This window comes from Cercospora kikuchii (genome assembly GCF_019650295.1).
Source record: "Cercospora kikuchii DNA, contig_00006, whole genome shotgun sequence".
Lineage (NCBI taxonomy): Eukaryota > Fungi > Ascomycota > Dothideomycetes > Mycosphaerellales > Mycosphaerellaceae > Cercospora > Cercospora kikuchii.
Window position 1 is genome coordinate 2300595 of NW_025408587.1, and position 12609 is coordinate 2313203.

The 12609-nt window shown below is 53.0% G+C and overlaps 5 protein-coding genes across 5 annotated transcripts; 3 read left to right on the top strand and 2 right to left on the bottom strand.

Annotated features, from left to right (window-relative positions):
* Positions 1-368: 368 nt before the first annotated feature.
* On the top strand, positions 369-937 carry CKM354_000982300 (uncharacterized protein; the record flags this gene model as incomplete). Its single annotated transcript, XM_044805261.1, has 2 exons — positions 369-428; positions 500-937. The coding sequence occupies 2 exons, from the start codon at positions 369-371 to the stop codon at positions 935-937; spliced, it is 498 nt and encodes a 165-aa protein (XP_044661196.1).
* A 103-nt stretch (positions 938-1040) lies between these two features.
* CKM354_000982400 (uncharacterized protein) lies at positions 1041-2843 on the bottom strand (the record flags this gene model as incomplete). Its single annotated transcript, XM_044805262.1, has 1 exon — positions 1041-2843. The coding sequence occupies one exon, from the start codon at positions 2841-2843 to the stop codon at positions 1041-1043; it is 1803 nt and encodes a 600-aa protein (XP_044661197.1).
* A 693-nt stretch (positions 2844-3536) lies between these two features.
* Positions 3537-4300, top strand: CKM354_000982500 (uncharacterized protein; the record flags this gene model as incomplete). The annotated part of the gene is made up of 2 exons (XM_044805263.1): positions 3537-3707; positions 3800-4300. The coding sequence occupies 2 exons, from the start codon at positions 3537-3539 to the stop codon at positions 4298-4300; spliced, it is 672 nt and encodes a 223-aa protein (XP_044661198.1).
* A 382-nt stretch (positions 4301-4682) lies between these two features.
* On the top strand, positions 4683-6359 carry CKM354_000982600 (uncharacterized protein; the record flags this gene model as incomplete). The annotated part of the gene is made up of 1 exon (XM_044805264.1): positions 4683-6359. One exon carries the CDS (start codon positions 4683-4685, stop codon positions 6357-6359), a length of 1677 nt encoding a protein of 558 aa, XP_044661199.1.
* A 2047-nt stretch (positions 6360-8406) lies between these two features.
* CKM354_000982700 (uncharacterized protein) lies at positions 8407-11740 on the bottom strand (the record flags this gene model as incomplete). Its single annotated transcript, XM_044805265.1, has 3 exons — positions 8407-11136; positions 11289-11476; positions 11572-11740. 3 exons carry the CDS (start codon positions 11738-11740, stop codon positions 8407-8409), a joined length of 3087 nt encoding a protein of 1028 aa, XP_044661200.1.
* Positions 11741-12609: the final 869 nt, after the last annotated feature.

Consider the following 12609-nt stretch of genomic DNA (forward strand, 5'->3'; position numbering starts at 1 on the left):
GATCACCATCTTCCGTGAAGCGATTCAAAAGACAAGCGTAGCCGATGGAGTCTGGCCCGAAGCTCGGTTGCGATTTGGCAGGATTCAGCATTTATGCAGGGATGCTGATAAATAGCGCGAAGATCTGGAAGCTGTCTTGTGAAACTGACGACCTCGGACGAACGACGTCGACTTCAAGGACGAAGGAGCGTGCTATAGAAAGCCATCAAAGCAGCTGTGCCGGATAAGACATACCTCTACGATAGCTTCCGTACTTACTTGAATATTCAATCACAGCCGCTTGCGATTCTGCTTCAATCAAAGACACCTCAGCTTTCGCATCACTCACTCACAGCTGGCCGCTTGCTGGCCATCAACAACTACCAAACATGGTCTACCTCCACACCGAAATCGAAATCGCAGCTCCTCCAGAGAAAGTGCGAGCAGTCGTAAGTCACCATCTCAAAGAGCACAAGCTTCACCTATACACTGTATCGTCAATCTAACACCCCACCCACAGCTCCTCGACTTTCCTCAAACCTCAACCTGGCTCTCCGGCCCGGGCATAACGTCCATCTCCATCAAACCGCACCCCACCGACCCCTCCCTCACAAAATCCGACCCTTACACTCTCGCCCCAGGCGACATCCTCATCAACGAACTCAACAAATCCACCAAATTCGAGCCCGTGATCCTCGTCAACGATGCTTCAGAATTGAAATGGCGAGGTAGTATTCCTTATATTTTCACTGGAGAACATTCGTTTCAGTTTCGAAAGAGTGAGGTTAACGAGGGTGGGACAACGTTTGTGAATGAGGAGAATTTTTCGGGGGCGTTGGGGTGGTTGATGAGTTCTTGGGCGATGGGTGGGTCGACGAGGGGGAGTTTTGAGGGGTTGTGTAGGGATTTGAAGGGGAGGGTGGAGAGTTTGGAGGAGGGGGAGAGGGCGAAGTTGTGAGGTATTAGTGCTCGAGAGTGATGAGAGGGTGTTTGGAGTGAGATGTATGTTGTCAGTCGTAAGTCTATGATATCAATGCATACATCTTTCATTTCGTAACTCTTCAACCATGAACTTTATTGGGGTATCCTGTCGAACAAACCGGCTCAGCAAAGCCAACAGTCCATCGCACGCTGCCCATGATGATAACCATCAGACACAAACCACCCGCCAAACTCGCTAATGCATATAAATAACCATGCTTTCTCTTCAAGGCGCTGATTTCAGCGACCCAGGTGCTCACAGTTGTCAGACATCCGCAGAAGCCATCCATGATGCCTTGCAGAACTTGACAACCAATAAGGCCACCACCAATCTGCCCCATGACTCCGACTCCGACGTGCTGAATATTGTAGCACATTCCCTCGACGGCTGTGCCAAACATGTTGACAGCGAAAGTGCCGAGAGGGAACCACTTGATCAGTCCGTTCATGTGGAGACTGAGGTAGTAGCGGAGGATTGTGCCGACGGGAGCGAATACAAGTGCGAAGATTACTTCGCCTCGCCAGGTTTCGTTGTCCCACGAGCCTCGAGACGCAGGACCACCAGGACGGTCCGGTGGCAAAGCTGCCATGATGATGGCGCCTATCCAGCATCCCCATCCCACAAAGACGAATGCTGGATCAAGTATCTTGCGAATGACATGCACTGGTAAGGAAGGAGTGATCTTGTCCAGTGCCGAGGCGGTGTGTGTGCCAACGTAGAAACCGCCCAGAGAAAGCGCGACAGTGGAGAACATAACTCCCAGCACCGCTTCGAAGGAGTACCCGGCATTCCGACCAATCGTGGAGGACGGAGTATCTCTCAGTGCAAGCGCGCCCTCATGATAGATCGGTGCGGGCAGATTATTCGACAGCGCCAGGAAGAAGTCTCTCGCAAAACTGGAAAACGAAGTGAAGCTGCCACAAAAGCCTGTGGCGAGTCCAATGTACAACGGAATCGCTTTCTTCCGCTTGGTAAACTCCTTCGTCTCAAGCTGCTCCATTCCGGTTTCCTTCTCGGACTGCGTGCTGGTGCTCATCGCGTGGCTACGGAACAGCATTCGATCCTCCGAGAGGAAGCCCATGACCCAGGATCCTGCCATGTTGGCCCATACCACGGGTGTAACAAGTGGCGCGCCAGGGTAGAAGGTGATCCATTGCACGCCGAGTCTTGCTAATGTTCCGAATATTGCGAAAAAGATCAAGTAAGAGATAGTGTAGATTTCTGTGAGCCATCGGGATTCTGTTTCTACTGGCCTCGCATACTCTTCCGGCTGTCTTTGCGAAAATGGTCGCGGCATGTCGGGTGCGTCATTGCCATGGTCAAAGTCGCCCGACCTCTTGGTCGGCTGCGTAGTAGGTCGCGCCGTGGTGGCGGCTGACAGGCGATTACTTTTTGGTGTCGGTGCTGGGAGAGGCGGCAGAGCAGAAACGTCTGATGGAATTGGTGCTTCGCGGTCGGTTTCGCTGGTCGCCCGTCGCGTCGATATTCGACTGAAGTTTCTCACGTGCATCCCTGTGGCATCTGGCTGGGGTTGCCGATCCTCTCCACGCGCGTCTGCCCAAGTCGGCGGCCTGTCATCGAAGGTTGGTACGGGATGCGGATAAGCTGCATCGCTCGTGTATTCTTGTTCCAATGGCTCTGCGTAGCTCGCCCGTTGTTTCCCTTTTGATCTCGTTGTGAGCACACTTGCCGTTGATGTCGGCCGTGACTTCGGCACCGCAGGCCCATCAGCACCTCGCTGTGTATCATAGTAGCTCTCTCTGCGGCTCTTGCTGGTGTCTGCCGAATTGCGATTCGTCCTCGGCCGGATTTCCGTCACTCGATATTCGTCGTCTGGTGACAAGGCTTCGTCGGGGAAACCAGACCAGGATGATTGAGCCATCGTTTGGTAATCTGTGCAACGGTCTTGGTCCACTTCATCGACTCCCCCGGTCCCTGCTAACGGTGTTTGATTTGGCAACACTGCACAACATTTGCGTTGGAGCAGCAACTCCTACACGCTGCAAGTCCTCATCGTGAAATCAGTGGACGAGAAGACGGAGCAAAGGTCGCAAGGCGCACCAAACAATCACGTCCAGCTAGAGGCCGTAGCCACAGGGGATTTGTGCACGCGGCACACACTAATCTCGGACGACAGAACCTTACTGAAGGCTGCTGACTCGTCTCGACAGGAGGCATTGGGATGAGTAGAGCGCGTGCCGGACATGTCGCAGAGCCCGAGAAGCAGTATCATTCCATCTTCACTGCTCGTGCGAAAAGTGAGACAATGCTGCGCCATGTCATAACGAAGCAGACTTTGGTACCATCTGTCCCTGTGGCTCAATATTCATCTATTTCACGCGTTCGCGGCACGGGCAAAGGTCCGCAAGTCTGCAGCCACAGCCGCAGCTGCAGCGGGCAACTCTCGTCGGATCCCGCCGACGCCTATCTCCCTGCTTCGAGGAGGGGAGCTCTCTGATAGTGGGCAGAGCAGCTGCTGCAAACACACCGTTTCTCATCAATTGTGTTTGTGTGAAGAAACCACTTGACTATATATCTAGATCTGCTTTGCCAAACAGTCTCGCTACCAATCATCATGGCATCTTCCATCCACGTCTCGTCACACCCGTGCGTTCGCGCGAAACTCAGCCAGCTCCGATCAGCTTCCACCAATGCCCGAGACACGAAGACACTTGTTCATGAGATTGCTACCATTGTAGGCGTGGAAGCATTGGCAAAAGGCCTCGAAGTTGAGAATGTGGGCACCGTAAGTCCATCCATCACTCATTCAGCCAGCACAGGCTGACCCAATATGCAGCAGGTGAGCTTTCGCTGATCGTGCATGTATGCGTTGTGTAGGATAAGTCGCCTCTGGGCTACACGTACAACACCGAGAATATCTCGCCCTCGAACATCTCCCTCGTACCCATTCTCCGCTCCGGCCTGAGTATGGTGGAAGCGGTACAGAACCTCCTTCCGAACCCCGTCTCCGTCCACCATCTGGGCATGTATCGAGAGAAGAGCACGTTGCAGCCCGTAGAGTACTACAACAATCTGCCATATCACAAAGCCGGCGAGACCTCGAGCGTGCCTCCTCTCGCTATCATCGTGGATCCGATCATTGCTACGGGCTCAACTGTCTGCGCTGCGATAGAGACGCTGAAAGACTGGGGTGTGCAGAGGATCATCTCTATTTCGATCTTGGCTAGTAAGACTGGTCTACAAAGAGCAGCGGAAGCCTGGCCTGAGGGTGTTGAGCTTTGGGTTGGCGGTGTGGATGCGGAGACTGATGAGCGTGGCATGATCAAGCCAGGGCTTGGTGATATTGGAGACAGGCTGTACCTGACGCTCGGAAAGTGATTGGCAGACAGGACATGTGAAGACGAGACAATAGACACGAAATGGATGAATCGGTCCGTCAAGGTTACCGAAGTTTCAGAGAAGCCGAATTCCAACTTGCAAGTGCGTGTGCTGCGTCTTGCACACGGCGCAGCACAGCAAGCAGCAGGCCAGCAGCTAACAGTCAACAAAAGCTCAGTAAGTGCTAATGGTTGGAAGCGAAACACACACAAAAGTTGCACAAGTGCTCAACTCGACTCGTGCAACCATGGCATCCCCGCCACTTTCTCGACATGGATCATCATTCGCACCTGCAGTACGACCTCATCTTTGCGTCGATCTTGCCTCCGCGACATTAGCCCGCTTGCCAATGGTTTAAGACTCGCATCCCATCTCAAATGTGATGCCAACACAACCAAATCAACGACTTGACCCAGGCAATGTCATCGCCATCATAATGCTCCTTCTCGCCGCTGCCATACCACTCCTCTTCGGCCTCGCCAATCGCGTCCACGGCGACATCGTCCCAGCCGATGCATCCAAGAACATTTCCTGGCCCTACCACACCTTCAAAACTGTCAACTTCACTCCACCTGTGATAGAGATCTCCGGAACCCCAGGCTCAGATTCAGCAAAAGACGGCTACCTCTTCTTCGCGCCCGACGGCGGCACAGCTTTCCAAGCAGCTCCCATTATTGCAACTTCAACTGGCGATCTAATCTGGAATGGCCCCAAGGGCAAGGCTTTCGGCTTCGATGTGCAAACATACAAAGATGAAGATGCCCTCGTCTACTGGAACGGAACTTCTTTCCCCGAACCAGTTGGACGCGGACATGGTTCGATACACATTCTGAACAAGCACTATGAAGAGATTGCGAAAGTTTCTTTGCCGGGAAATTTCGTTGATTTAGAGGAAGGTCAGACGTTTGAGAGTAATATTGACTTGCACGAGATGTACTTGACTGAGCAAGGAACGATTCTGGTCTTGGGGAATAATGTCACGCAGGCGGATTTGCGAAGTGTGGGCGGCGGCGAGAAAGGTTGGGTGGTAGAGGCACAGGTGTATGAGATCGATGTGGAGACGAATGAGGTGCTGTTCTCATGGAAGAGTCTGGAGCATTTGGAGGAGTTGCCGTTCACCGCGAGCGTGTACCCGCTAGGCAGTGAAGAGTTCGATGGATCGGAGCAGAAGAAAGCTTGGGGCTATTTCCACATCAACTCTGTCGCACCGCTCGGAGATGGGGGTTATGTCCTGAGCTCAAGGTACTTGTCGAGCGCGATCGCATTGGACAAATCTGGGAAGGTGATCTGGCGAGTGCAAGGAACCGAGGAAAATGGTTTCACGTTAGGAGAAGGTGCTGATTTTCGCTATCAGCATCACATTCGAGTGGTGAACGAGACTGACGATTGTGTTGTGATCCGTCTGCACGACAATCACAATTGCCCCATCGACAATAACACTGTTCCTGCATCCGGCAAGTTCCTTGAAATCAACCTCGAGAACAAGCAGGTCTCGCTCCTCGGACCCAAATACTGCAACGCTTCAGGACCGATCTTCCCCACTGCTCAAGGGTCATTCTCCGAAATGCAGAACGGGAACTATTTCACTGGCAACGGCTGGATCCCGGTTCTCGAGGAATTCTCTCCCAATGGCACCACAGTCGCAACCTATCAATTTGGCAACGCAACTCTTCGTCCTGGAGGCGGTTACATCAGCGGTGGACGTGGCACGCTCTCATATCGTGGCTTCAAACGCCGCTGGATCGGATGTCCCAAGGACTCAAAGCCTCAGGTCGTGGCAGAGTATATCGGTGCAATGGATGCCCCAAAGGGCACGAGAGTGCATATCAGCTGGAACGGAGCAACTGAGGTGAAAGAGTGGGAGCTTTGGGGCGGCATTGCGAGCGTGAGCCACATCCAGAATGTGGAGAAGAAGGGCTTCGAGACCATCGTCGATATCGCGGACGTGCAATTCGTGAAGGCCAAAGCGGTGTTGAGGGAAGGGGCTCCTCAAAATTGTGGAGAGGGAGTAGAGAGCGATCTGGTGTTTACACGAGCAGCTGCAAAACTCGATAGATGACAGGAAAGCTAAACGCTACGACAACAAGGAAGAATTGATATGGAGTGCACAGCGGCACGGTTCTTTCGGCTTGTTTGATTTCTATTTGCATTCGAGCAACCCGCGAAAAGATTATGGCCGCCTCTTACATCTTACACTCTCAATTACAGCAAGTCGACTTATTAAAGTCAATACGTCCCTTCAGCCGCTAAGGCGACCTCTACAACGCCAAGGCGACCGCATGAATGCTAAGGCGACCGCTTCAAGGAGTCGTCTCAGCAAAGCAGTGGCCCCAGCCACAGGGTTAATAAGCTCTCGGTGATGTCGAATCGACTTCGGAAAAGCTGGCACGACCACGCTAAGAGAGAACGCGGTCAGGCCGGGAAAAACGAGGTCAGGTCACAGAAACGCAGTCAGGTCACAGAAAACGCGGTCAGCTCAGGAAAAACGCGGTCAAATCAGCGAACGAGATCGACGGACTGCTTCAAGCATCATGAGTTCGTTAGCATTCGAGAAAGATCACACCTGTGCTTTGCTATCCACTCGAGATGTATGCAAACAACGCCCTGGGGCTGTTGCAAAGCGTATTCGACTACTTCGATGGCGCCGAACCTGACCTCTTAGAAGTTGAGGTGACCTCTTGGAACCTGACCTGACCGCTTGGAACCTGACCTGACCGCTTGAAAGCTGACCTGACCGCTTGAAAGCTGAGTCGACTGCTTAAAAGCTGAGGCGACCTCTTGGAAGCTGACCTGACCTCTTGAAAGCTAACCTGACAGCGGAACTCCGCAAACGCGGTCAGGTCAACTTTTTCGCGCTCGAGCCAAGTGGTCGAGAATCAACACGAGGACTGACAAATATCTCTCACCTGCACATCTCTTGAGCCTGGCGGCCCTGGCCAGATTGTCAATGCTTCTATAAGTCCTTGGATTGAGCCGAGCATCGAGCAAGTTGGATCAACCACATGAAAATTGACCTGACCTTTTGCAAGTAAAGTTGGCAGCCCAAAAGCTGACATGACTTCGGGACCCCGCGAACGAGGTCAGGTCAGCTTCCAAGCGGTCGAGCCAAGTCTTTAAGAATCAACAGAAGAACTGGCATGTCTCTCTTGCCTACTCGTCTCTTGGGCCAGTCTAGATCATTCAACGCCGAGATCACTCCTTGGAGTTAGCCGACCACTCAAGATGTTGTATTAAATACTTAGAAGTTGACCTGACCTCCCGAAAGCTGACCTGACCACCTGAAAGTGAAGTTGGCAGTTTAAAAGCTGACCTGACTTCGGAACCCCGCGAATGCGCTCAGGTCAGCTTTCAAGCGGTCGAGCCAAATCTTCCGAGGTCACCTCAAGAATCGAAGAAACAGACCACAGCTCGTTGTCCTCTAATATATGCCTCTCCATCGATCTGCTCGTTACTCTCTCAGCTTTCTGCTAGTCTTTCTAGGCATTTCCTCTTCGAAAGAAGACAGGAAGTGTCGAGAATGCGTTGTGCAAAGAAAGTCACAGTCTCATTGCCTGGGTTGACAGCGGAAAAGCAGACCTGACAACGGAGCCCCGCAAACGAGGTCAGGTCAGATTTCTATGCGGTCAGCTCAGCTTTTACGCGGTCAACCCAAGAGTTGAAGCACTACCACCAGTCCTAGAAAAACGTATGCAGACAATCTACAACTTTTCGTCATCGACTCGTCGATAGAGACTCTCAACTATAAGACTGATCCCATGTTGCTCGTCCAAATGAACCATAGATGAACGCAAGTAACAGAAGTACAAAAAATGCATTGTACAAAATGAAAGTCATCATCTACACGCCCTAGTATATATGCAATCCCTTCCTTCCTATGCAAATGCCTATCCCACGCAAGCAAACCAGTTCCCGATCTCGCGCCATCTCTTGAACCCTTCTCTGTCAATATATATACACTTCTGTCTCTTCTGTAATGCTTTGCCTGCCTTGTTCTTCCCTCCGCTCTAATCATAACACATGAGAATAACGCCTGCGATGGTGAGTGATGTTGAAGAGGATCCACTCATCCACCATTTCCCAAGTCGCATGGCCGAAGAAGGATGGCCTCACGACTCCCTCCCGCACCCCACACAGACCAAGCGGACCCCATCCTTTCCTTTGATCGCACTAAAGCTTCTGCCTCGACAATTCCGACACTGTTCCTCGTGTTCTCTCGCGTCTTCATATTCGCTGAGTTCTTCGTCTGTCAATTCATCAGATAGTTTACTGACATATGACGCTTGAGTATGCGCTCGAGATAGTTCCAGATCCTTGTCGAGATGGAGATGATCCTTGTCAAGAAGTCCGCCGGGTTGAAGGACACCGTTGTGATGATCTTCAGTAGTCTGCTGCTGCGATTGAGAGACAGCAGGCTGTTGATCTTGCGGAGGAGGTGTATGGTGAATACGCTTCGCATGTTCTTCCCAGACCTTGGGGTCGTAGAACATGTAAGATCGTCCGTTTGTATCCATATTCAAGGGGTTCTTCTCTTCATGCTCCTTTTGCTGCGGTGAAGATCGCGAAGGTATCGTGTTCGGTGATTCGACGGCGTGCCTGCTGGGATTGGAACTCCCGTTTGTGGGCTGTCGGCTTATGGGTGAAGGAGAGCGAACCATGACGTCGGCCGCTAGAGGGTGTTGAGTCTGAGGTGAGCGGACACTATCGGAACGCTCATTCGTCGCAGGCATTGTTCGTCCTCGCTTACTGTCTGTCGACTTCCTCGGCGATACGCTTCGGTCCTGACTTGAGACTTTTGTGGAAGCCTGCGAAGGCGGATATGTCCTTGCCGAGGACCGCGCGTCATTCATGGGTGTCATGCTCGATATTCCTTGTCGCCAGGATATGATCCGATCACTGCCAACTGTGGTTGATGTAGACCTCCTTGGCTCGCGCAAGCTTGTGAGACTAGGTTTCGACACAAGTGAACGAGCAACAGTTTTAGTGCTTCTCTTAGAGAACACTGAGACCCGATCATCGTCCCGCTGTCGTTTCGACCACGCGCAGTCTTGCCGGAACACTTTGATCTTGCCAGTGAAGTCAGCAGTCACAATAATATTCCCGTCCTTGTGCGCGGTCCTGGCCACATAGTGCGCTGGGAGATTTTGCTTTTCTTGTTCAGAAGGTGCTATACTTCCGGTGACAGACGGCGGGCGCGAACTCGAGCGAATGCTTTCCGCGCCAGATCGTTCAGCATGGCTGAGAAGTGTGATTGGCGGGGGGTTGCAGAGGTCATAGACTGGATCTCCAGACTTGCTCAGGTGCTGTCGCGTCTTTGTTGGTGCGATGCACACTACTGTGGCAATCGAGTTGTGCGCATCGAACATTTCCACGGGAGTCTTGTCCCTTCGGTCGCCATGATTGTGTTCCATCGACCAAAGATATGCTTTCTTATCCTCACTGCCGCAGACAATGTAAGTCCCATCGTCACTCAAACTCGCTCGGATTTGGCTGCAATTGTTCTCATTTCCTCTGAACTTAAGCTCTAGACTCTTGTCGCGGTAGTTGTACAATCGTATCCGTGAGTCGTTGCTCGTGATCAACACTTTGGTATCACCGGCAGAGGTGTTGAAGGCCTGGATGCCAGTGATCTTGCTCCCTTTGGCGTTCTGTCCTCGAGTAGATCTGACGTGTATTTGCGTTTGGTATCGAAGTCCTTCGGTCTCGAAGAACATGCATAGTCCACTCAAACAGCCCGCCATTGCGGATTTGCCATCGGGTGTGAAAGCGACTGCAGTGATCATATCCGGCACTTGTGCTGCAAACGCCACGTTCTTATCCGGTATGCTCCATAGTCGTAGCTTTGAGTCCAGAGAGCCAGCCAGGAAGAAGCGATCGTCTTTGGGGTGGAACACGATCGATGGAACGAAGTCGTTATGCTTGAAAGTGCATAGGCACTCTTTGCGCGAGACATGCCATAATCGGACAGTCTTGTCCATCGATGAGGACAACAAGAAGTTGTTCTTGCTCCAGCTCAGATCCAATATTGTTGATGAATGGCCTTCATATTCGCGAATCGGTGTACTCTGGAAGACAGGAGCGCTTAAGTGCTCAGCATATGCATCGAAGCCCTTTGCTTCACTTTCTTTTGCCTCTTGGCGTTCATGCTTCGCTCGATCGTCCGGACTGGCCAGCACAGCCCACACCCTGACAATCTTGTCTGCCCCTGCTGCGGCGAGATACTTGCCATCGCGGCTGAACTCCATGGCCCATACCGTGTCACACGCATCAGGTGTCGTGGATGCCTTCCGCCTCAGTTTGTTGGCTGTATTCTGCCGGGCCAGGTCGAATTTCTTCCCGCAATTCAGCTCCTGCGCCAGGAACAATCGGTCGAAATCCTTCTCCTTTTTATGCTTCGATCTGACCTTGATATACGCCGGCGGTTGTGGATGCCGCGGGTTGAAGCCCATGTTATCGACCTTTTGAGTGAATACTTCAGCATCGTTGCCTTCGGGTCGATCATCACTCGTGTTGTCTTCTTCATCAGGCATTTCTTCTTCAGTAGCATCCTTCTTCTTTGTGCCACCCATGAGCCTGCTTAGGAACGATGCAGCCTTGACGCCCTTCTTCAGGTCCTTGCGCAACTCTGCTCGGTCCCGGTCTGAGACTGTCGTGTCGTTCGTATCGGTTCGGGTAGGGTGGTCGAAAGCTGGCCCTGGCGATGTGGCTTGGTTCTCCTCAGCTCCAGGTTGTGACTGGCCATCATCGCGCTGGACTCGCCCATCCACCGTCTTGGGTCGGGGGGAATTGGAGGTGTTGCTGGGAGGACTCAGTGGCGCATTAGTTCGTCTAAGAATATGCTGTGGACGCGCGACAGTCAGCATCAGGCCGAGCTGAAGATGCCTTGCTTACCACATGCAGTACGACACGGCGCAGCTGAAGTGGAGTGCAAGTGGGTAATAAGTACGTAGTTGCGGGCAGCACGAGGACGCGAGAAACCAGATTCGCTTACCTGCGATAAAGGATCGATAGCCGGGGATTCTGTCGCTTGCTCGGGGTGTTGCTGCTGCTGTGGTTTGCTCGCATTGACGTCGTGCCGTGCTTGGCCGTTGGATGCGACTGCGGACGCGTTTGTCGAGAGCGTGCGTATCAGTCTTCCAGGCGACGCCCATGCGGAGGACGACGACGACTCGGGTCGGCCTGTACTCATAGTCGCTGGTCAGCCTCCGCATTCCAGTGTCGCAGCGTGGAAGCCTATCCAAGGCCCGGCGACGGCTCTCTTGCGCTGTCCTTACCATTATGCTTGCCAGGCGTGCTCGGTCTCCCGCCCCCCACCACCCTCGCGCTCAGCCCCTCCGCGAAGGCTCCGCCGTCCTTGACGGGGCTCTGCGCCGGGCTGGGAATGCCATGCTGGTTATGCGGGTCGGTCAGAGTGATGGCGGGCACATGAAAGAAGTCGGTCATGTCCGCTTCTCCTGAGAAGGCAGTCGACGTCGTGCGATCTGCGACTGGAGCTCGAGCAGCACACTTTGTGAGATCCTTGTCGCATTATCAAGTCCAACGGCCAGATCTCCCCCGCGCTCAACCAATCTGCGCCGGTTTCGTAGGTGCCAGATATTTGTGCTCTCGCGATCCGGAGGAGCGTCGGAGTTAGCAGGCCGTGTTCCGCGCAGAGGGCTGAAAAATGTCGCGAGCGCACTGGGAGGATCGTCGTGGTCGAGGAGCATTCAGATCATGTTATCGCGCGCGTCATGCAAGTTGGCTGGACCGGATCCAGAGGCTAAGCAAGGATAAGCTGAGTGCCATGGATGGCTGATGAGGCTGAGAGCATCATCTCTCCGGACGAGAGCAAGATGCACTTGAGATTCCTCCCAGCGTCACGTCATCGCCTCGCGACTCGGATCCACGCGCATCGCATCTGCACAAAAACTGCACAACGCGCGCGCCACGAGAGGCAAATAGTGTCAGATGCGACGTCCGAAGCGAGCCGTACGAGCGCGCAGCGTTACCTCTCGTCCGTCAACTCGCTGGAAGCCCATTTCGGTGCTCAGGTGGCACAACGTAACGTGCGCGATGTATTGGTATCGAAATGACTGACGCGGATCATCAGGCACATGTCTCAATTCAGCCGCGCCAGCAAATGCCCGAGCCTCGCGAAGTTAAACCGACAGAATAATGCGGGCGGGCAAGGATGACGAGGAGAACTGCAGTTCATGCATTATCGTATTTGACACATTCCTTCGCATTCGTCCAACGACGCGTCTCGCACGCTTCACTGTACGTATTCTTTATCTTCTGTATTGCCGATCGTCCTCAAGACGAGTCGAGAAAAT